At 43.6% G+C, this 22955-nt stretch overlaps 1 protein-coding gene across 1 annotated transcript in view; it reads left to right on the forward strand.

Annotated features, from left to right (window-relative positions):
• LOC108515161 (contactin-associated protein-like 2) overlaps nucleotides 1–22955 on the forward strand; it is a gene marked incomplete at its 5' end in the record, with an annotated part of 480745 nt that overhangs the window by 418947 nt on the left and 38843 nt on the right. The window contains one exon of the mRNA XM_017851841.1: nucleotides 21887–22126. Within this exon, the coding sequence (XP_017707330.1) occupies nucleotides 21887–22126 (240 nt within the window). The remainder of the gene's footprint in view (nucleotides 1–21886; nucleotides 22127–22955) is intronic.

Below are 22955 nucleotides of genomic sequence, written 5' to 3' on the forward strand. Positions count from 1 at the left end.
GTGCATTCACAATACCTTTTGATTCATTATTACTTTAAACCATTTGTGGTTTGATCCTACAGATTGAGGACTTTTCTGCAGATGTGAAAAATACAATAAAATTTTCTAGCAAAGGGGGCCGGGCGCGGTGGCTCAAGCCTGTAATCCCAGCACTTTGGGAGGCCGAGACGGGTGGACCACAAGGTCAGGAGATCGAGACACTGTGAAACCCCGTCTCTACTAAAAAATAATACAAAAACCAGCCGGGCGAGGTGGCGGGCGCCTGTAGTCCCAGCTACTCGGGAGGCTGAGGCAGGAGAATGGCGTAAACCCGGGAGGCGGAGCTTGCAGTGAGCTGAGATCTGGCCACTGCACTCCAGTCCGGGTGACAGAGCGAGACTCCGCCTCAAAAAAAAAAAAAAAAAATTTCTAGCAAAGGGAATCTTGAGAAGTAGTTATCTTTATTTCTGCAGTTTCTACAAGAATCCATAAACCCCTTTAGAACATGGCAAGAACTGCAGATTGGCAGCCATGGGTTGGCTGGACTGAAAGGGAAGGGGGCTCACATGTAATTTACAGCATAAGAATAAGGTAAACAGCAAGGCAGTGACAAATGATACAACAAGCAACAACTCGTAGCTGACTGCTCTGAAATAAACACATGGATTCCAGGCCTCATCTAGACCAAGAACATATTCTGCAACTAAAATTAGTTGCAGAGAGTGCAACTAGACATGCAAACACTTTAGGGAAAAGACATGCAAACACTTTAGGGAAAGGAGTGGAAGAAGGAGAAGAAGGAATTCAGAGGTTATCAAGCAATTGAGTGGTGAAGAGAACAGGCATGCAGTGAAGGTAACAGGTGTGAAACGTGAAGGAAATTGCTTCTCCAAATGAAGAGTTTTGAGGCACAGCCCTCATCAGCCTCAGAAAAATGCTAACTCTGAAATAGGAAATGGAGATGGAATTGGAAATAGAATGTGAGGAATATCAGGAAACCCTTGTCATTGTGCGATCAACTTCTTTGTATGATTTTGAAACTCAAAAGTAAACACTTTTAAAAACTTAAAAGTGTAAGATTTTAAAGTGGTATAAAGATCTTGAATCAATTAGGCATTTAGGTAGTGCATGCTGTGGAGCCCCAAACTTACAGAAGTGACAACAGAAAAGGCCAAAATGGTCCCTTTCTGTGTTCTAGTAGTCATGGGAAAAAAATTTTTATTAATTTGTAAAGGGCTAAAAGATTTATAGACTAAATTCAGATGAGCAAAAAGATGAAGGTACTAGAGTTGCTTTAATTTTCTTTTTTCTTTCCTTTCTTTTTTCTTTTTTTTTTTTTAAAGACAGTTTCTCTCTTGTTGCCTGGGCTGGAGTGTGGTGACGTGATCTTGGCTCACTGCAACCTCCACCTCCCTGGTTCAAGTCATTCTCCTGCTTCAGCCTCCCAGGTAGCTGGGATTACAGGCACCCGCCACCACACCCAGCTAATTTTTGTATTTTTAGTAGAGACAGGGTTTCACCATGTTGACCAGGCTGGTCTTGAACTCTTGATCTCAGGTGATCCACCCACCTTGGCCTCCCAAAGTGCTGGGATTACAGGCGTAAGTCACCGTGCCTGGCCTAGAGTGGTTTTAGTTTTCTATTCTTGTTCTGAGGCATCCATTTCTATGTTCTTGGCTTGGGTTGAGAAGAGATTGAAGCTTATGCTTACAGTCAACTAAGTCTCTCATTTAAACAGTGTTTCTTTTAGGTGAACTCAGTCTCTTTGAGGCAAATACTCAATCTCTATGCCTTCGTATCTCCTTTCCAGAGTATCAAGGGACCCAGGATTACACGCAGTCTTCAGGGTCTGCTTCATCTCCTGGACTGTCATAACAAAGTACCACAAACTGGGTGGCTTACAGCAATAGAGTGTATCCTCTCACAGTTCTGGAGCCCAGAGCTCTGAAATCAGGGTGTCAGCAGGGGTGGGTCCTCTTGGGGACTCAGAGGGGGAATTGTTCTCTTCCAGCTTCTGATCGTTGATGGCAGACCTTGGTTTTTCTGGACTTTTGGGAGCATAATTTTACTCTCTACCTCTGTCTCCACATGGATTTCTCCCTGTGTGTGTGTGTGTCTGTGTCTTCTCTTTTTATAAGGACACCAGTCATTGGATTAGGGCTTACCTTAACTATAGATGACCTCATCTTAACCCGACCATTGCATTAATCCATTCTCACGCTGCTATGAAGAAATGCCCAAGACTGGGTAATTTGTAAAGAAAAGAGGTTTAATTGACTCACAGTTCTGCATTGCTGGGGAGTTCTCAGGAAACATACAGTCATGGCAGAAGGCAACTCTTCACAGGGCGGCAGGAGAGAGAGAATGAGTGCCAGCAGGGGAAATGCCAGACGCTTATAAAACCATCAGATCAGCTGGGTGCAGTGGCTCACACCTGTAATCCCAGCAGTTTGGGAGACCAAGGCAGGCAGATCATAGGTTAGGAGTTCGAGACCAGCCTGACCAATATGGTGAAACCCCATATCTACTAAAAATACAAAAAAACTAGCTGGGCATGGTGGTGCGCACCTGTAGTCCCAGCTACTCGGGAGGCTGAGGTAGGAGAATTGCTTGAACCCAGGAGGCAGAGGTTGCAGTGAGCCGAAATTGACTCTAGCAAAACAAAACAAAACAAAACAAAACAAAACACCATCAGATCTCATGAGAACTCACGATCACGAGAACAGCATGGAGAAAACCACCCCCATGATTCAATTACCTCCCCCCAGGTCCCACCCTTGACACTTGGGGATCACAATTCGAGTGAGATTTGGGTGGGGACACAGAGCCAAACCGTATCAACCACATCTGCAAAAACTGTCTTTCTATAAAAAGGTCACACTCACAGGTAATTTGACATACCTTTTTGAGGCACACAACTCAACCCGTAATAGGATCCTTACAGGTCTTTGCTGTGGTGGCTATGCTGGTCTGGTGGCCACCCTTGTGGCTGCTGAGGTGCTGAGGTTGGGGGATGTTCTGTCGTGGCTTACTAAAGGGCATGGTTCCAGCCATCTCCCATTCTTCCTGCATCTGGACTGTGTGCAGGCTGCAGGGGACCGCAGTACTACCTAAGCCCCATGCAACAGACAAATGTGGCTGTCTTAGCAGAGGAACTTACTACTCATGTGCCAAATTCAATGATGCTAATAGGAAGCTTGAAATCAAACAGTCTACACTTTGGCAAGCAGGATCCACCCTCACTCCAGCCCCATGTTTCAACATTTAAAGGGAAGCCAGAATACATACACAGATGGTCTCCAACTTATGATGGTTCAACTTACAACTTTTTTACTTTACCATGGTGCAAAAGCAATACCCATTCAGTAGAAACCGTCCTTCAAGTACCCATACAACCATTCTGCTTTCCATTTTCCCTACAGTATTCAATAAATTGTATCAAATATTCAACATCCTATTTTTTTTTTTTAAACGGAGTTTCATTCTTTGTTGCCCAGGCTGGAGTGCAATGGCGCAATCTCAGCTCACTGCAACCTCCACCTCCTGGGTTCAAGCGATTCTCCTGCCTCAGCCTCACGAGTAGCTGGGATTACAGGCATGGACCACCACACCTCGCTAATTTTGTATTTTTTAGTACAGACAGGGTTTCTCCATGTTGGTCTGGCTGGTCTCAAACTCCCAACCTCAGGTGATCCACCTGCCTCGGCCTCCCAAAGTGCTTGGATTACAGGTGTGAGCTACCACGCCCAGCCTCAACATTCTATTATAAAATAGGTCTTGCATTAGATAATTTTGCCCAGTTGTAGGCTAATGTAAGTGTTCTGAGCACATTTAAGGTAGGGTGTATTTGATAAGTTGAATGTGTTTAATGCACTTTTATTCTGACAATATACGAGATAGTAATATTATTTTTTGACTGAATTACTGGCTGAATTAATAAGTGAAAGACGAAAGGACTGCTTTTTTAAGGTGAGCTCAAGAACATACAATGGGTTTACTGAGATGTAGCCCCTTCATGCTGGAGGAACGTCTGTATGTGTTTTTCCTTAGGGGCTTTGCAGTCACTGTTCCTTCCATCTGGAATGCTTTTTCCTTGGGTTCCTTTCACCTGGCTCAGAGCTCAAACGTAATCTCATCAGAGTGGCCTTCCCTGCTCCTGCTACCTAGAATAGTATCTCCCCATCTCACTCTGTACCTTCTCCAGCTTTATTTTCTTGGTAAAATATCCTTTCAGAGCACGAGGCTTTCTTTAAGGAGAGGACAGACACTTTGCTATTGCTAAACTAGTTTTTGAGCTCATCCTAAAAAAGTAGCTTTTTTGTCTTTTATTAATTCAGTCAAAAAATAATATTACTGTCTAGAAGGCCGGGTGTGGTGGCTGATGTCTGTAATCCCAGCACTTTGGGAGGCCAAGGCAGGCAGACCCCCTGAGGTCAGAAGTTTGAGACCAGCTTGGCCAACATGATGAAACCCCATCTCTACTAAAAATACAAAAATTAGCCAGGCATGGTAGAATGTGCCTGTAATCCCAGCTACTTGGGAGGCTGCAACAGGAGAATCACTTGAACCTGGGAGGCAGAGGTTGCAGTGAGCCAAGATCGCACCATTGCACTCCAATCTGGGTGAAAGAGTGAGACTCCATCTCAAATATATATATTTGAGATGTGTGTATATATATACACATACACACATATCTGTCTAGCGTAATGTCAGAATATGCAATATTAGATTAAATTATGTATTCCTTGAAGGTAGAAACTCTCTTTTTCACTACTGAATCCTCACCACCTGGCATATAATAGATACTCAATAATTCCTTGTCTAGGTGATAAATGAATGGGATTCCATAACAAAGTTGATCTGTGTAAGACTTTTATTTCACTCTTTCTGTAAAATTAAGTCCACAATTTTTCCATGGATTCTTGCCCAAGGCCACATGTTGAAAAGAACTTACACAATAGCAGATAGCATCATGGCTAAAGAAACAGAATTTTTTGAAGACAATAACTATTTTACTTTTAAAATTGCTCACAAATTAGAGAATGCTGGTAGAGATAACAAAGATGATTTCCAGGAGCAAGAGACCATCATGCAGTTTGTGATTTCCAGATACTTTTGCAGAAAGGCAACCATGCTGTAAAGTCAGTAGCAGGGTTTTCACCACCTGTCTAAGACAGAGGCACATGACCCACACAAAGGCAACTTCAGGCCCTTCTTCAAAAATGCAAATCCAGAGCTACTTTCTAGCTGTCTCTATAGCATGACAAAACAATATTCCCAGCCAAGCTTCAGGCCATTAAGAAAAACCATCATGGCTGTGCGCGGTGGCTCACGCCTGTAATCCCAACACTTGGGGAGGCCGAGGCAGGTGAATCACAAGGTGAAGAGATTGAGACCACCCTGGCCAACATGGTGAAGCCCCGTCTCTACTAAAAATACAAAAATGAGCTGGGCACGGTGGTGCACGCCTGTAGTCCCAGCTACTCAGGAGGCTGAGGCAGGAAAATCGATTGAACCTGGGAGGCAGAGATTGAGTGAGCCAAGATGGCGCCTGCAGACAGAACAAGACTCTGTCTCAAAAAAAACTTAAAAAATAGAAAAAGAAAAGAAAAACCATCACATATGTTTGGCAGGGGCCAGCATATCCATGGGGCTCAGTAGGCCCACAGTACTTCCAGGGACTCACAAAATGTTCTAAAACATTTAAAATCAGAAGATAACAATGAACTGTTTAAGTCAAAGGAAAATGTTTTAATATATATTTTAATACATAATATCATTATATTCATTTTATACAGTCTTAAAATATTAATTTTGATTTTTTTTTTTATGGAGGAAGAAAATCTTGAAAGCAAAAGTGCCTAGGGCCTGTGGAAGTTATCACATGACCCTGCCGTTGGGCCTGCTTTGCCTGAAAAAGCATTCTAGACAGATATCCGCTGGAAATACTGAAATGGGCTCATGCCAAAAGAATTAGATCTCTTGTTATCCAGAAAACCATATTTTCCAGGCAGATTCATTTCTCCAAGATGCCTAAGAGTCACAATAACATATTTTAGAGGCGAGATTAATATGATCGCCCCATAAAATATTTTAAGCTCTCGTCTGTTCTGAAACAAAGTACGCAACATGTCACCAAGAGAAAATGACTGCTCATACCGAGAAAATGTTTCTTTTTCGAGGTGCCATAGCCACTGTAATTTGCACCCCCTGAAGTGGAGATGGAAGTCCCCTCAACGTGTACAGACACTTAAAAAAGTCAAGGTAATGACAGGACTAGAGAATGTGCCCAGCTGGGAAAATAAGCACACAGCAAGCATCGTCAGAGCTGAAAATGAAGGCCCCCCAAAGCAAACATTTCAGATAGAGCCCCTCGTCTTTTGTTAAAAGTAAAATGAAAATCAACAGCCCTCTACACTCCACCTGAGCCATGGAAGTCACTCCATTTAGGTGACTAAGAGACGGCTGCAGCTTCAGTGCCTGGCTCAGATTAGCTTTGTTCTTCCTTGTCTCTTATCCTTTGAATAGCTCTGACAGTGCCACAAGGAGTAATTACCAATTCACAGGGGGATACATCTTCAGTTAAAGTGGATTATCTGCAAGTTGAGGGGTGGGGGTTTCCAGCGGCTGTGACTGAGTTAGGTATTAAGTATAATCTGCAAATGCAGGGAGGGTTCTGCAGAGCCCCAGGCAGTTCTTAACTTTCTAGAGGTAACTCCCAGCTGAGGCCTCCCCTGGTCTCCAGGCATCTGGATAATGTCTTAACTGGTAGAGTAATGGTTAAGAGCATGCGTTTTGGAGGCAAATTTCCTAGTTTTATGCACTGGCACTTCCTAGCTCATGTGATTCTGGGCAAGTTACTTCACTACAGTGAGCGAAAGTCAGAATGGGTCCAAAATTCTACCAGCCATAGCAAGGTGCTGCAAATGTAGCAGGACGAGCCTCAGACAAAACTCCTCAGACACCAAGTTAAAGAAGGAAGAGGTTTATTCGGCCAGGAGCATTGGCAAGACTCCTGTCTCAAAAGCCAAGCTCCCCAAGTGAGCAATTCCTGTCCCTTTTAAAGGCTCACAACTCTAAGGGAGTCCACGTGAGAGGGTGGTGATCGATTGAGCAAGCAGGGGGTGTGTGGCAGGGGCTGCATGCACTGGTGGTCAGAGTGAAACAGAACAGATCGGGAAGTTTCACAGTGTCTTTCTATACAATGTCTGGAATCTATAGATAACATCAGTTGCTAGGTCAGGGGTCAGATTTTAACTACCAGGCTTAGGTCAGTCAGGCCCAGGCCTGGTTTTGGGTCTGGTTCCTTGGCTTTGGGTCTGGTTCCTAGGTGCTGGGCTACCTGCCTTTAGTTTCGCGTCTCTTTCCTTTTCTGAGTATAGAACAATATAAAACAATCTGAGTATAGAACAAATGAAACAGTCTTCTGTCACAAACAAGAAGACACTGTGTTTCAAATGCTAAGTGTACATCTAATACATGGTAAGAACTCCAAGAATCTTTAGCTGTTACCATTTTTTTTTTTAATTAAAATTGAATCTTTTTGTTTCTGTTTTTGGTTTTTTTGTATTTTGTGACAGAGTCCCTCTCTTGCCCAGGCTGGAGCGCAGTGCTGTGATCTTCGCTCACTGCAACCTCCACCTCCCAGGTTCAAGCCATTCTCATGCGCCACCTCCCAAGTAGCTGGAATTACAGGGGGTGCCACTACACCCAGCTAATTTTTGCATTTTTAGTAGAGACAGTGTTTCGCCATGTTGGCCAGGCTGGTCTCAAACTCCTGGCCTCAAGTGATCCGAAGTGCTGGGATTACTGACGTAAGCCATGGCACCTGGCCTCTGTTATCATTATTAAGCATTCATTTAAGCCAAGATGTAAGGGGAACCAATGCCCAGGAGCAAATCCACTAATACTCAGGAAGTAGGTTTGTGAGAAATGTTGCTGTTCTTTATCATCATCATTATTATTATTACTATTACTGCTACATTCACTATGAGAAAACATTCACGTTTCAGAAATAGCAGTAATAAGGGGTAAGCATTGCCAGGAGGAGGCGGAGGGCACACACTGGCCACGTCCAGCTCTGCGCCCTGCGTGTACAGATATGTCTTCCAACTTTTGAAAAGTCCTTGTAAAGGTTTTCACTGATTTGAGCTGTTTTCAGCTAAGTCACCAGAACATCCAGAATCTAATTTTAAATGAAGGTTATTATAATGTCCCTCAGTTTCATAGCCTCTTATTTAAGAGAGATTAGAATTCTGTGAAGGAAAAGCTTTAAGTTCCAAGAGATGTAAAGATTTGCCAGGCTGTCTTTAAATCCCATTTGGGAACTCACCATTTATATAACAATGGATGACATATAATGTGTCTGTGGGAACAGTGAACTCTGAAGAGAAAGATGTGGTCAAATGGCCTATCCTCCTCCCACCTCGGAGGACACACTGCATCCTCTTCCTACCCCTGATTTGGCCCTCTCAGAAATCTCAGCTCTAGACTGAGGCAAAAGGACATAAAGACACCCATTTCCAAAGCTCTCCGGCTCCCCAGTGCCTCTGGTTCTATCAGGTCTTTGTGACCTGACATCTCAGTGGCTGGGTCCCAGATAGGGAGCTCTGGTGTCTGGTTCCTGGAGCCTGAGCCAGAATCCCTCCACGCAGAGGGATTCAGGGACAGCACTAGGGGCTGAATGCCTGCCCCATCTTCCAGCAGTGTGACCTCCGTCATGTGACTTTACTCCTCAAGTTCAGTTTCTTTTCTGGATAACAAAAGGTCATTCAACCCCATCTTGTGGGTTTTCTGTGGAGATTTAGTTAGATAAAGGACTGGCACACAGGGTGAAGTGAGGAAGCCTTCCCCTCTTCTGTACAGTGCCACACAGACCGGGGGTCTGAGGACTTGCCTTCTCTCCTGCACAGCTGGTCCCTGCCCCCTCAACCCACCCTTCCCTGGTGTTTCCACCACACCCCACCAGTTGGAATGATACCCAGGATTGAACTCAATAGCCCCTTGCCTTACAGGACCACTTTCTCCACACCTACCCTGGCAGACTTGATCTCATATTTGCTTTCCGTATAAGATCCAGTTGAACATCCTTCCATTAATGCCCTGCAGAACAAGTCTCAGCTTTCTCCCCGGTGCCAGCCTTTCCAACACCTGAAGGCAGTGATGGTGTGCTTCCAGAGTCTTCCCTTCCCCACGTTCAGCATCCATGGTTCCTTCCACTCTGCTTCACATGACACCATCTCAAGCATGGTGCCATCCTCAAAACACACCCCAGTTTATTATTGCCCTCCTGCTCAAGATGCTCTGTCCTGAACTGATCACCTCTCTGGGGTGTTCTGACCACCCTAGAGGACGGTCTCAGAAACCACTTTCTAAATTGGAATATAGACTCCATCCTTTTCATGACTCAGCCAGGTCACACTCTTAATTCCTAAATCCCGTATAATTAACAAAAATACCAGAGTCCTGAGGGGTTGCTGGAAAACAAAACTGGGGGAAAAAAATCCAGTTTTGTTCTGTCAGCCCCGTTGTCCCAACAAAGGAGGGAGAGAGGAGGCTACATGCGGTTACCAGGTGTGTCCTATACAATTTAGTATTAAAGGTGATTGGGGAGTCAGGTGGGGGGCATGATGGTATTTCCAACTATAGAAATGGGTTATTCGTTTCTGCTAAACTGTATTTAGTTATATCTAGGGAAATCATTTCAGCCTCCCAGAGTCCCTTTGGCTCATGATACTGTCCTCTTGAGTGGAGCCACCCCTTTTCACTAAATGCCATATGGCACATTCATCAGTGTGCCAGAGATGTCTTGATCCAAGTTAATAAAATGATTAAATGTAGGCTTGGAATCACCACTAAAATTCTCCTTGAAGCCAATTTCTACCTATTTATCAAATTCCACCACTGTTCATCTCATGATTAAGCTACCTTTAAAATACATCACTGAACGACAGGGATACGTTCTGAGAAAAGTGTCATTAAGCAATTTCATCATTATGTGAATACCACAGAGTGCACTTACACAAACCCAGATGGTGCAGCCTTCTACACACCCAGGCTGTATGCTACAACCCATTGCTCCCAGGCTACAGACCTGTGCAGCATGCTACTGCACTCAATACTGTAAGCAACTGTAACACAATGGTATTCGTTAACTAAACATAGACAAAGTATGGTAAAAATGTGATATAAAAGATAAAAATTGGCCAGGTGCGGTGGCTCATGCCTGTAATCCCAGCACTTTGGGAGGCCGAGGCGGGCAGATCACGAGGTCAGGAGATCAAGACCAGCCTGGCCAACATGGTGAAACCCTGTCTCTAGTAAAAATACAAAAAAAATCAGCTGGGCCTGGTGGTGTGTGCCTGTAGTCCCAGCTACTCAGGAGGCTGAGGCAGGAGAAAATCGCTTTGAACCCGGGAGGTGGAGGTTGCAGTGAGCCAAATCGCGCCACTTGCACTCCAGCCTGGGGACAGAGCAAGACCTCTGTCTCAAAAAAAAAAAAAAAAAAAAAAAAAAAATATATTAAAATATTAATAATAAATAGTACCGTAACAGGAATAAGCTTCGGCAGGCTGGAAGTTGCTATGGTGAGTGAGTGGGGTGGTAAGTGAATATGAAGGCCTAGGAAATTATACTACTGTAGATTTTATAAGGACACTTTAACCACATTAAATTTTTTTAAATTTTCTTTCTTCAATAATAAATTAACCAGCTGGGTGCAGTAGCTCACGTTTGTAATCCCTGCACTTTGGGAGGCTGAGGAGGGTGGACCACTTGACGTCAGGAGTTCAAGACCAGACTGACCAACACGGTGAAACCCTGTCTCTACTAAAAATACGAAAATTAGCCTGGTGTGGTGGCGTATGCCTGTAATCCCAGCTACTCGGGAGGCTGAGGCAGGAGAATCACTTGAACCCAGGAGGTAGAGGTTACTGTGAGCAGAGATTGCACCACTGCACTCCAGCCTGGGCAACAGAGCAAGACTCCATCTCAAAACAAATAATAAAATAAATTAACCTTAGCATACTGTACCTTTTCTAACTTTATAGACTTCTTAATGTTTTCAGACTTTCTGACTTTTTTGTGTTTTTGTATAACACTTAGATTAAAACACAAACACATTATACAGCTGTAAAAAAAAAACATTTCTTTTATATCCATATTCTATAAGATTTTGCTATTTAAGAATTCATTTTTAACTTTTAAAGTTTTTTTATTAAAAATTAAGACACAAATACATACATTTGCTTTGGCCTCCACAGGGTGAGGATCATTAATACCACTGTCTTCCACCTCCACATCTTGTCCCACTGGGAGGTCTTCAGGGGCAGTGACACACATGGAGCTGTCATCTCCTGTGATGACAATGCCTTCTTCTGGAATAGCTCCTGAAGGACCTGCCTGAGGCTGTTGTACAGTTACCCTTTTTAAAAAGAAAAAAAAAAAGGCTGGGCGCAGTGGCTCACACCTGTAATCCCAGCACTTTGGGAGGCTGAGGCAAGCAGATCATGAGGTCAGGAGTTTGAGACCAGCCTGGCCAACACGGTGAAACCCTGTCCCTACTGAAAATACAAAAATTAGCCAGGGGTGGTGGTGGGTGCCTGTAATCCCAGCTACTTGGGAGACTGAGGCACAAAGAATCGCTTGAACCCGGTAGGTGGAGGTTGTAGTAGCTCAGGTCGTGCCACTGCACTCCAGCCTGGATGACAGAGCGAGACTCAGTCTCCCAACAACAACAAAAAAGTATACTCTAAAATAATGATAAATGATAAAAAGCATAGTATGATAAATGCTAGGCAATAGAAAAATTTCAGCTCCATGATGATCTCCTGGGACCACCCTCCTACACGTGTTCCATCCGTGCCCAAAGCATCATTATGTGGTGGCTGACTGTACTACTCAAACATAGTACAATGAGATCATATCTATTTGTCTGGACCACAAAAATGTCATGAGAAACTTACTAAAATGCTTTGCTGAAATTTAGATGGCCTCTCTCTCAGTGTTCTCCCACCAAGGAGGCTATTACCCCAGTCTGAAAATTTAGAGGCTTTAGAAGTTCAGCAGTGAGCATAGGTGTTGACGGGAAGAAGCATCCGAAGGCCTCCCAGTGGGTCTCTAGACTGTGACCCTTGGTGACATCCAAGGTGGTTGCGATCGTACGGGTTAAATTTTGTGATGATCCACTGGAGCCTCAAGTTCAGTCTCAAAGCATTAGGCTCTGTTTTCGGAACATCATTTTATATGCAAGGTCCCGAGATTCTACTTTTTTCTTGTGTTAATTATGTGACATGGAGTGTCAATTAAGGGAACCATCCAATACGCTTTCCAGAAACAGTTCTCCCTCTCGGTTTCTTCGCGTGCTTGACTGGCTCATGACCCCGGGGAAACCATCGCTTTCAACCCCTACCTCAGCTCCATTTCGTGATGTTTATGCTTTCATGAGATCTTAGCCCTCAAAGGATTTTTTTTTTTTCTTTTGGATAAGATAGCTTTAGAGGCCTTCTGGGATAGGAATTATAGTACAACTGAGAACAAAGGAAGAAAATAAAAGTGACTACTTTCTATTTTACTGAATCTTTCAACTTGACATTACCTGGAAATACAAAAATTTGCTAACACACTTTTCCTAGCCTACCCTTTGTTATGCTGCTGGTGAAATGTATGAGGTAAACATCTTTCTACCCTTTTTTCCCCATTGTCCCAAATTTTCCTGCTGCCCGGCGTTCGTTTCAAATGGCCTTCTGCTAGTCTTGGCCAGCATACCTACCAGTGACTTGGAGAGGAATTAAGGAAAAGCTTGAAAACTGAAGCTCATTTTTTTTTATGGTGTTGGCTGGAGTTTAACATCGTTCTCCAAAGCCAAAAAAAAAAAAACATTTAAGCAGAAGCAGAGCACACACAGAGATAAATTATTTTTCTGTACTACATTTCAGTTGGTAATTTCGTACACAGGATTCTATTTCTGCTGCTACCAAGTTAAAATGCAAAAGTGGAAACATTCCAGTGAGTAAGAAGCAGGTCTGTTCATTCCCAGCTCATGAGAAACTCAGGACGCACATTAGTTTCTGTTTCCCAGCAGCAAATAGCCAGGACATATAGCTTCAATTTACTGGGATTCAAAGAACTGAAATCAGACCTAATTTCCCATGAAGTAAATCACAGCACCCCGCTGTGTGGTTTGAGTGACAGGTACGTCCATTATTCTGAAAGGTCTTGTTACTTTCAGCAGAGCTTGTTATTCTTAGCCCTAAAAAATCATGCCATGTGACTGGGCACCTGAGGCTGAGGAATGGGGCACCAGCACCTTCCAGGCTTTCTATCTTACATCTGACAACTTGAAACATCCAGGAAAGAAGTGGAAAAATCCACATATCAGATGTGTGCTCCGACCCATTCCAAATGTCTGGTGTTTGGGAAACATTTAAGGGATCATAAATTCTCTTTTGTATCAATGTTTTTGATACTGTGTAATTACAACTATATATATATATAGTTACATGTATATATGTAACTATATAGTTATATATAGTATAACATACATACATATATACTATATGTAAATATATATACACAACTATGTAGTTATATATGTATATATACAACTGTATATATATATATTTTTGTTTGTTTGTTTTTTTGAGACAGAGTCTCGCCCTATTGCCCAGGCTAGAGTGCAATGGTGTAATCTCGGCTCACTGCAAGCTCTGCCTCCCAGGTTCAAGTGAGTCTCCTGCCTCAGCCTCCCGAGTGGCTGGGATTACAAGCATCCACCACCACGCCCAGCTAATGTTTTGTATCTTTAATAGAGATGGGGTTTCACCATGTTGGCCAGGCTAGTCTCAAAATCCTGACCTCATGATCCACCTGCCTCAGCATCCTGGAGTGCTGGGATTACAGGCGTGAGCCACAAGGCCCAGCCATTACAACTATATTCTAAGATTAATCAGCAATCATACGTTTTTTGTTTTCAGTCTAGATTTTAGAAATGCAAATGACACCAGGCCCGGTGACTCACGCCTATAATCTCAACACTTTGGGAGGCCAAGGCAGGTGGATTACGAAGTCAGGAGTTCAATACCAACTTGGCCAAGATGGTGAAACCCACTCTCTACTAAAAATACAAAAAAAAAAAATAGCCAGGCATGGTGACGGACACCTGTAATCTCAGCTATTTGGGAGGCTGAGGCAGAGAATTGCTTGAACCTGGGAGGCGGAAGTTGCAGTGAGCCAAGATTGTGCCACTGCACTCCAGCCTGGGTGACAGAGCGAGACTCCATCTCAAAAAAAAAAAAAAAAAAGAAATGGGAGTGACAATTTCAACCTATTTAGTGTCCCCGAAAGCCCAGGAGCTGTGACAAATTGATAAATAAAAATGTAATACTTCATCTTTTTGCAAAAGTGTAGTGGGCTATGTTAAGACATTTCTTTTATTGTTGACTCTGGAACGAAAAAAATCCAGTTTTGTTTTATCAGTCCTTATAAAAAGATTTATGAGTTAAAATGCAGCAGAGGCCGGGTGCAGTGGCTCCCACCTGTAATCCCAGCACTTTGGGAGGCTGAGGGGGTAGGATTGCTTGAAGCCAGGAGGGCAACATAATGAGACCCTGTCTCTACAAAAAAATTTTAAAAATAAGCCAGGCATGGTGGTGTGCACCTGTGGTCCCAGCTTCTTAGGAGGCTAAGGTGAAAAGATCACTTGAGCCCAGGGGTTCAAGAGTACAGCGAGGCCTATGATCACACCACGGCACTCCTGCCTGGCTGACAGTGAGACCCTGTCTCTAAAAATAATTAAAATTCAAAATGTGTTAGAGACAGTAGAAGGAAAAATGATTCTGCTTCTCCCAGCATTCTGCCTCTGCATAATTGAGTTAGTGCATTTCATAGGTCAAGAACTATTTAAATTACACCTGCATATTTTAGTCCTGCATATTTCTTCATAAGAGATAAAAGCATCTAATAAATACAATGAAATTTCATTCATGTCTTTATTTAAGGGATGAATAAAATGTCATAGTACCTAATCATATACATCAATTATGGATATAGATTTAATTCTGGCTGTGCATCTTTGGAAAGGCAGCTGATTGGCAAGACATTTCTGAACAAAAACTGCAGTCTGTTAGAGCAGGAGCTGACAGGGAACCTAGATGCTAACATTTCCATGCCCTGCCTGACGTTTACCATTTGATCGCGTTCAAACTGAGGAATGAGGCTTATCAGATTTTATGTTGCTTTTTTTAGATGAATGCTCTTGGCTTTTTGTTGCTGTTGTTGTTATGGTTACTTCCCTTTGATTTATTCCACTAACCATTTAGACTCCCGCTCATTCAACTATGTCCAAATGGGACTAGAATGGAAAAACGGAATCCTACCTGATCAATGTAAATTCTACTCTCTCTCCAAGAGGCCCAGATACCCAGCCCTGACCCTGGGAGCCACTGGGAGCTTCAGGTGCTGGCCCGGCAGCGCCTGGCCATGTTTTCAAGTGTACATCAGGTGACCACTCACCTATTGTACTTCAGTCTGATTTTCCAAGGAGTATTTAAAACTTCACCCAGGCAGTGATTTCAGACTGACTTTCTACTTATTCCACGAGGTGCCGTCGAACCACTGTTCTATGCATCAGGCCTGTGGAGGGTGTATGTAGCAATGGGTGTTCAGGATTAAATCCTGCCTTCCTTCATAGGAGAGAAATTTGTCAGTTCCTCTGGGTGTCAGTTTTAGAGCAATACAACAGTGTTTTGAAAGACAAGTCCATTTTTAATGAGACAGATTTTCGGGTAATAGTACTGCTAGAAATAACATATAATGATCTACTGGTTCTGAATACGCTGCTGAATTCCTGAATATGCTGAATACCTCCCCCTCCTCTTTTCTGGTTACGTTCTGCACCTGTTTACCCTATGAAGCTGAAAAACAAACTTCGACTACAGCTAACTATGATTGTTCTAATTTCTATAGTACTTGGTCCCATCCCACACAACCAAACTACGAATGACAGACTGTTGAATAGATGGTTTTAGTCACGGACAGTCCCTGACTTATGGTTCCACTTACAAGTTTTCAACTTTACCATGGTTTAAAAGTGAGATGCATTCAGCAGAAACCATACTTTGAATACCCCTACAACCATTCTGTTTTCTACTTTCAACATTTTATTATAAAATAGGTGTTGTGTTAGATGACTTTACTCAACTGTAGACTAATGTAAGTGTTCTGTGTATGTGTAAGGTAGGCTGGGCTATGCTATGATGTTCAGTAGGTTATGTGTATTTAATGCATTTTTTATTTATAATATTTTCACCTTACGAGGGGTATATGGGAAGGTAACCCCATTATAAGTTGAAAAGCATCTGTATATTCATTCCTACAGTCACTGGTGATTACTTTGTGCAAGGCATTATTTTTGAGGAACTCAAAGAGAAGGGACATTTAGTCCCAGTTGTCAAGAAAACTTTAATTCTAGGAAAGGCACAACAGGCCTCTGGCCCATCCGAAGAGAGCAGGAACACACCTGGTCCAGTTAGGTAGAGCCGGGAGCAGAATCCAGGAGGAAGCCCTACTGAGCGGGGCTCTTTGGTGTTCTAAAGTGATGGATAGTGACTGGTACTAAGTGTGAGGGGAGAGGGTGGATTACACCTGAGAACATCCAGGGGCTTAGAGAGGCATCAAACTCCTCTATCCACGACAATGTTCCCCAAACAAGAGTCATTTGAGTGCCAATGTCACGATTTTTGTCATTTCTGATGACATTTTTACCATTTCTAGTGGCCTCCTTTACTGTTTACTTAACATTTTCCTTTAAACAGACTCACCATTTTACTTAAATACATTTATGTTAAAAAGTTTATGTTAAAGAGAAATTTTGCAATACTACCATGAAATGAAATGCCAGTATCGCTTGCTCTCACGACACGGTGGTGCTAAAATGCATAATATAAAAATATAATGAAATTCAGCACTGTTGTGCACCAAAGCATCCAGGTCTGAGGTCTGACCTCTCTTTGTTAAAAAGGGAAAATAGCCAGTGTTGACACCATGATAAAGATAGTCCAGCCCCACACTGAGCCAGCCTGAGACTCTGAGGAATTGAAAGGGAATCGGGGAAGGAATAAGATTGGATGTTATTTAGCTCCCAGTCTGTGAATTACCTAAAGACCCCCAGTGCCACCAGTCAACATACTTCACCCCAGAACAGAAGGAAGGAACAGAACGGTGGGCAGTTCTTTGGGGCCAGCTGTAGTACGGTCTCGGCAGAACGACAGTGTGCTGTGTTAGGGCTAGAACCAGGTTTGGCCATTTGTGTTGACCCTGCAGATTCTATGAAGGGGTGACTTCCACAATCCCTAGCACAGTGGGGAGCACACAGCAGATACTTATCAAGAGTCTTAAATTTAAGTCTTACTGATGCCCTAAAATCTTTTGCCTGCTTCATAAAAAGTAGAAAATGAAGTTGACAGTGATTCTTTGTATCTCATAATATCACATCCCCCTCCCCAAAAGGGAATATTGATAGAAAACTAAAAGATATAGAAACCTAACAAAAATCATGTGGTGAATAGATCCCATGGAATACACAAGAAGAAGACGTAGGTGCATTTGAATAATCTCAAAGGAAAATAAGAAATCTCCTTCGATAAGTCACATCTAAATGCTTATCCAGACTGGGCACAGTGGCTCATGCCTGTAATCCCAGCACTGTGGGAGGCCGAGGTGGGTGGATCGCATGAGCCTAGGAGTTTGGGACCAACTTGGGTAACATGACAAAACCCCGCCTCTACAAAAAATACTAAAAAAAATTAGTCCGGCATGATAGCACACGAGTGTGGTTCCAGCTACACAAGAGGCTTGAGGTGGGAGGATCACTTGAGCCCAGGAGGTCGAGGCTGCAGTGAGCTGAGATTGTGCCTTGCACTCCAGCCTGGATGACAGAGCAAGAACCTGTCTCATAAATAAATAAATAAATAAATAAATCCCTGTCCAAGTAAATAAATGCTTGTCCAATTGCTGAAAAGGAGCTCAAGCGTGTACACAAGGCCCCAAGCACAGCTCTGTCCTCCGTGGAACTGGCTTTATTCTCCCTGTGTTTCGTGCTCAGGTGCACTTTTCTCTTTAATTTCTCACAACACTCCTGCCTCTCACTTGGCATTCAGTAACTGAGCAAGGAGCCGGAAAGCATGCTAATGCATCGCAGATGGAGTTGCTGCATTTCCTTAAAAGGACTGTCATGAGCATTTCATTTTAACGTGTTACCCGGAATTGTGTCAGTGTTTTAAGTGGGCCATTTTCTATAACCCATATTATGCATATAAGACATTAAAGTACTGATTGCCACTTGAGAATCTAATATAAAAGTGATTGTACTGCATTTCTAAAATTTGCATTTTTAAAGCAAGTTTCCCCCACAAATAACACCTTACCCAAGATACCTCCAGGCAGAACATTGTTTCTTACAGTAAATGATGTTTTAATATTTCATTTCAGTAGAGACCAGTCTAATCAATTATAGAGTAACATCATTTACTTGTAATAAATTCAAAAAAGTGATGGCTATACTATCATTTATAGATGTTCTTAAGAAATATGGAATCGTATTCCAGACAGGCATTTCTGTAACTTTCTGGTGCTTTAAATGATGTTAATGAAGATTTGACATCAGTTCACCACATTTTTGAAAATCAAATTGTTGGCTCAACCTCTAATGAAACACAATCTCAAAGCAGTTTTAACAACCATTTCCCTTTTTTCTAAAACCCTCACTCTACCATTTCTATGGGGTTCCTGACTAGAAATATCAAAAGTCTCTATGAATATAAAACATAATATAGTCTATTTTTCAAAGAGAAATTGAGACTAATGCAAAATATTTGAGTTTTTTTATATGAAACATAAATGTTTATTCATTGGCAAAGCCTTAACTTCTCTAAGCCTCGGTTTCCTCATCTGTCGCTTGGGAGACAATCCTATTTAGCTCAGAGGGTTGCCAGGAGACTTAATGGGATACTGCATAATAAGTACTAAGCACAGTGCCCCCCCACATGTACTGCCCTTGGTCTGTGCTCTAATACTGAAGCAGGATATTTCCCTGACCCTTGGGCGGGACTTGCAACAGGGGTGCCCTCAATAACCCAGCCCACAGCTTTTAACCCCTCATGGGAGGAAGCATGCATGCGAATGAGGCAGGAACTGGAGTACACGAATGCTGGAACCAGCCAGCCACTTAGGCACTGCCAGGAGCAAACTCCACTCACTTGGCCCCACTGTGCTCCACCTCTTGTGGGGGGAAGCACATGGGTGAGTGGGTGCAGGAGCCAGGATGAGCGCTTTTGAGCGTCAACAGGAATGAACTCTTTAGGCTCCGTGGCAACATCTAGGGGTGGTGCCTGCAACCCCTGAAGCCCCAGAGGGCACGTTACAGTGCTTTTAGCTCTGCTGTCCCCAGACGGCCTAAGTGTTAGCTCAGTAGTCCCTCTGCCTTTTCACGTGAGGCAGCTGCCTTATGCCAGTGAGGACAAATGGCAAGTGTGACAGCCTTTTGTATCCACACTGGCAGCTCCCAAGCTCTTGTCCTGCATCCAGGAGAAATGATGTCACACAAACAAATTGAGGATGATAAATGTGGGGGATTTTATTGCCAATGAAAGTGGCTGTCAGCAGGAAGGGAAGTTGAAAATGGGATGGAGAGGGAAGGTAATCTTCTCCTGAAATCCAGCCATCTCTGGCTAGATTCTTCTCTGATGTTACATGTCAAGTTGTCCTTCTGAAGTCAAGCTGCTTCTCTCCAACGTCCAACCGTAGTCGCCAACGTCCAACCCTAGTCGCCAACGTCCAGCTGCTTCTCTTCTCTCTGCCAGCTGAGTATGGGGTTTTTATAGGCATAAGATTCAGTGGGGCAGGGCCATGGGTGGTTTTTGAAAAGGCAACATTTGAGCCAGAAAACAGGGATGTAAGTTCTCACTTTGGGCTGCAGTTTCTGGCTTGAGGGTGAGGGTTTGACAGGGACCCGCCCCTTTCTGCCTAGATTTTCTCTGCCACCATTCTCTACCATTGTATCAATATTATTCTTATCACATAGCCCTGAGTTGGAACCATCAGGTCCTGCAAACTCCAGAGCATCTACTGCACTTTGGCCCCCCCGGGGGAATTGGTCCCAGCCAAGGGTCTCTAGGAAAGGGGCACATCAACCAGATGTGGAACACACTCCAGTTTTGGAAATACTGGTTCTGCCCTCCAGGGCATCAGAATCTTCCTTTTGGTGACCCTGCTGCCTTATAGGAAAGAAACAACAGTTGAAACACTGGGAATTTTCCCCAAAAGGGAGAAGGCCCAGAAAGGAGAAAAGCTAAAGAGAGTGAAAGAGCCCCAAAGAGAATGGAAACGTGAGAGCAGGTCATTCGCCAGGGCTCATTCCTGCCATCCAGCCCCAGCTTCTGCTGCTCAGTGGACGCTTCTGCCAGTGCTCACAGCCCCACAGGCCTGGGCCTGGACGCCTCTGCTGCCACCCATGATCTCTCCCTGCTCCACCATCGGAACCCCATGCCGCAGGCTCCCTCCCTGGAGGCCACCTCAGAAGGAGATACCAAGGGGAAGACAGCTCTTTAAGAAGTGTGGACTCCATGTTAAATTGGGACCCCGCAGATAGATATGGCTTTGAAACGATTGATTTTCTGTGGTGTCATAGGGAAACCTGCCCTCCTCAAAGTTGTGAAAACTGTCAGGGACCCTATGACATGGAGTCGGAGTCAGAAGTTTTCTACCCAGATCTCTAACAGAGGAGATAAAACGAACACTGGTTCACGATAGATAACAGAACGGCTTCAGCAAACGGCAGGCAAGTGTACAAAGATGCTGGAGAAGAACAAGGCACTTTGTCCACATCCCCCACAGCACCCTGCCTTAGCCCTGGGGCAAAAGAATCTTCCTGTGAGCCCAGGGAGTCGGCAGGGACATGAGGGGTTAATGCAGCACTTGCTCAGAGCAATTGCGACACTGCCACTGGAATTATCTTCTTCACACAGTTCCCAGTAGTGGTTAAAAGGCTCTGAGGTCAGTCCACCTGGCCCACTAGCTAAGGGCTCTTAAGCATTTAAGGACCCTTTCAACATTTGTTTCTGTTAGGTAGTTGCTAAAACTTGGGACAGAGGGGCCAAAAGACATTGATTCAACTGGTATAACAATGTGTGGGTACATTGCACTCGGTACCTTGGAAATGCCTCTACTCAGTCTCATCTCTGAGCTGAGTTAGTTTGGGAAGATGTTGAGCCTACAGGTTGGGGGGAGATGGTGAGATTCATCAAGGCATATGTATGTTTGTGATTGGTTTGGGAAAGTTTCCTGACTGCCAAAACCTCCATCAGACTCTAGCAGGGATTCCGTAAATCTCAGAATTCCAAGGGGATTGGATTTTGAAGAAAGGAGATGTTCACGTACAGGCTACTGGAATTCTTGTTCATTTTTGTTTTGTTATGTTTTAAGATTTCTGAAGAAGAAAATAACTAAGAGATACAAAACAGAACCGTAGTTTGCTAGGAGGGCAGAGCAGGGCTGTTTTACTCAATTTGTTAAGAGAGTCAGGGAAGCATCAGAAAAGATGAGAAAAATCAATCAGAACCAAGTCACTGTGGTGAGCTTCAGCAGCATCTGAAGTAGCCAGAAGGTACTGAGAAATGTATTTTATCGCATATAGTCTTATTTTTACCCTACCATATTCTCTGTTAACACAAGGTTCCTTTAAAGTCAAGTCTGCAGCCCTAAGTCTTATTGACTCATTAGTATTTCACCTAAAACAATGTAACATCTTAAACTGAAACCTAAATGTAAGATTTGGACACAAGCATTCAAAGACAGGTATGTTGTACAGCTGGACTATGGTCAGTCGCATTACATTTTCATTTCTTTCTTTTAGAAACAGGGAAAATTGACCAAGAGATTCACAAATACAATACCCCAGGATTCACTGGTTGCCTCTCCAGAGTCCAGTTCAACCAGATCGCCCCTCTCAAGGCTGCCCTGAGGCAGACGAACGCCTCGGCTCACGTCCACATCCAGGGCGAGCTGGTGGAGTCCAACTGCGGAGCCTCGCCGCTGACCCTCTCCCCCATGTCGTCTGCCACCGACCCCTGGCACCTGGATCACCTGGATTCAGGTAAAGTCTCCAGCAACCTCGGGCACATTGCTTCATTTCTTTAAACCTCGGTCTCTTGGGACTATGGAATGGATTTAATAACAGAACCTCACTGGTAATGTCACTGGAGGATTAAGAAAGGTCAAAGGAATGTTGTGAGTATGGAGTTCTCAGGGCAGCACATCTGAAGTACTCAGGGCCAGAAATAAACAAGTTGAAGAATGTAGGAACTATTAACTCTTCAATTAGGTTAAATGATGACTTGCCTAAACTGATGTCTGCGCCATGACTGAGGGTGATTTGATCAATTCACTTTCTCACTTTTGCCTCTTATGACTCTCAATGACTTGCTGTAACATAGCCTGTGTTTTAATTTAAGAAGAGATTTACCTAAAGCAATATAGAGATCCATCTCCTGGCTCTGTATTGACATGAATAATACTGTACTGTAGGCTTCGAGATCTTTAAGAGATACCTTTAAGCTTGCAAAACTCTGTGGATTTAGTCCCACTTCTTTGAGTGATAAGACATGTAATTTGAAAGCACAGGGCTCAAATGAAAGGATGTAACTGTTGGCTGAAAAATTAATTGGATGAAAGAGTATACACATAACCCTGGGTGGCAGACAGCCTATTAAGCTGTATCTCAGGAGACTTAGGTCATACTCCTAGCTCCACCCAAATTGGCCTTGGGCAACTCAAGTGACCTGTCCAAGTCTCTGCTTTTTCACCCATAAGGTGAAGAAGGGGAGGGGAGTGTAACCTCTAAGTGACCTCCAAATCCAGCATTCAGTGGGTCTCCAGGCAACATGTGATGTTGCTGATGCTAAAAACAGGAAGAAGATGAGGCA

Source organism: Rhinopithecus bieti, unplaced genomic scaffold (assembly GCF_001698545.2).
Source record: "Rhinopithecus bieti isolate Rb0 unplaced genomic scaffold, ASM169854v2 scaffold_34870, whole genome shotgun sequence".
Taxonomy (NCBI): domain Eukaryota; kingdom Metazoa; phylum Chordata; class Mammalia; order Primates; family Cercopithecidae; genus Rhinopithecus; species Rhinopithecus bieti.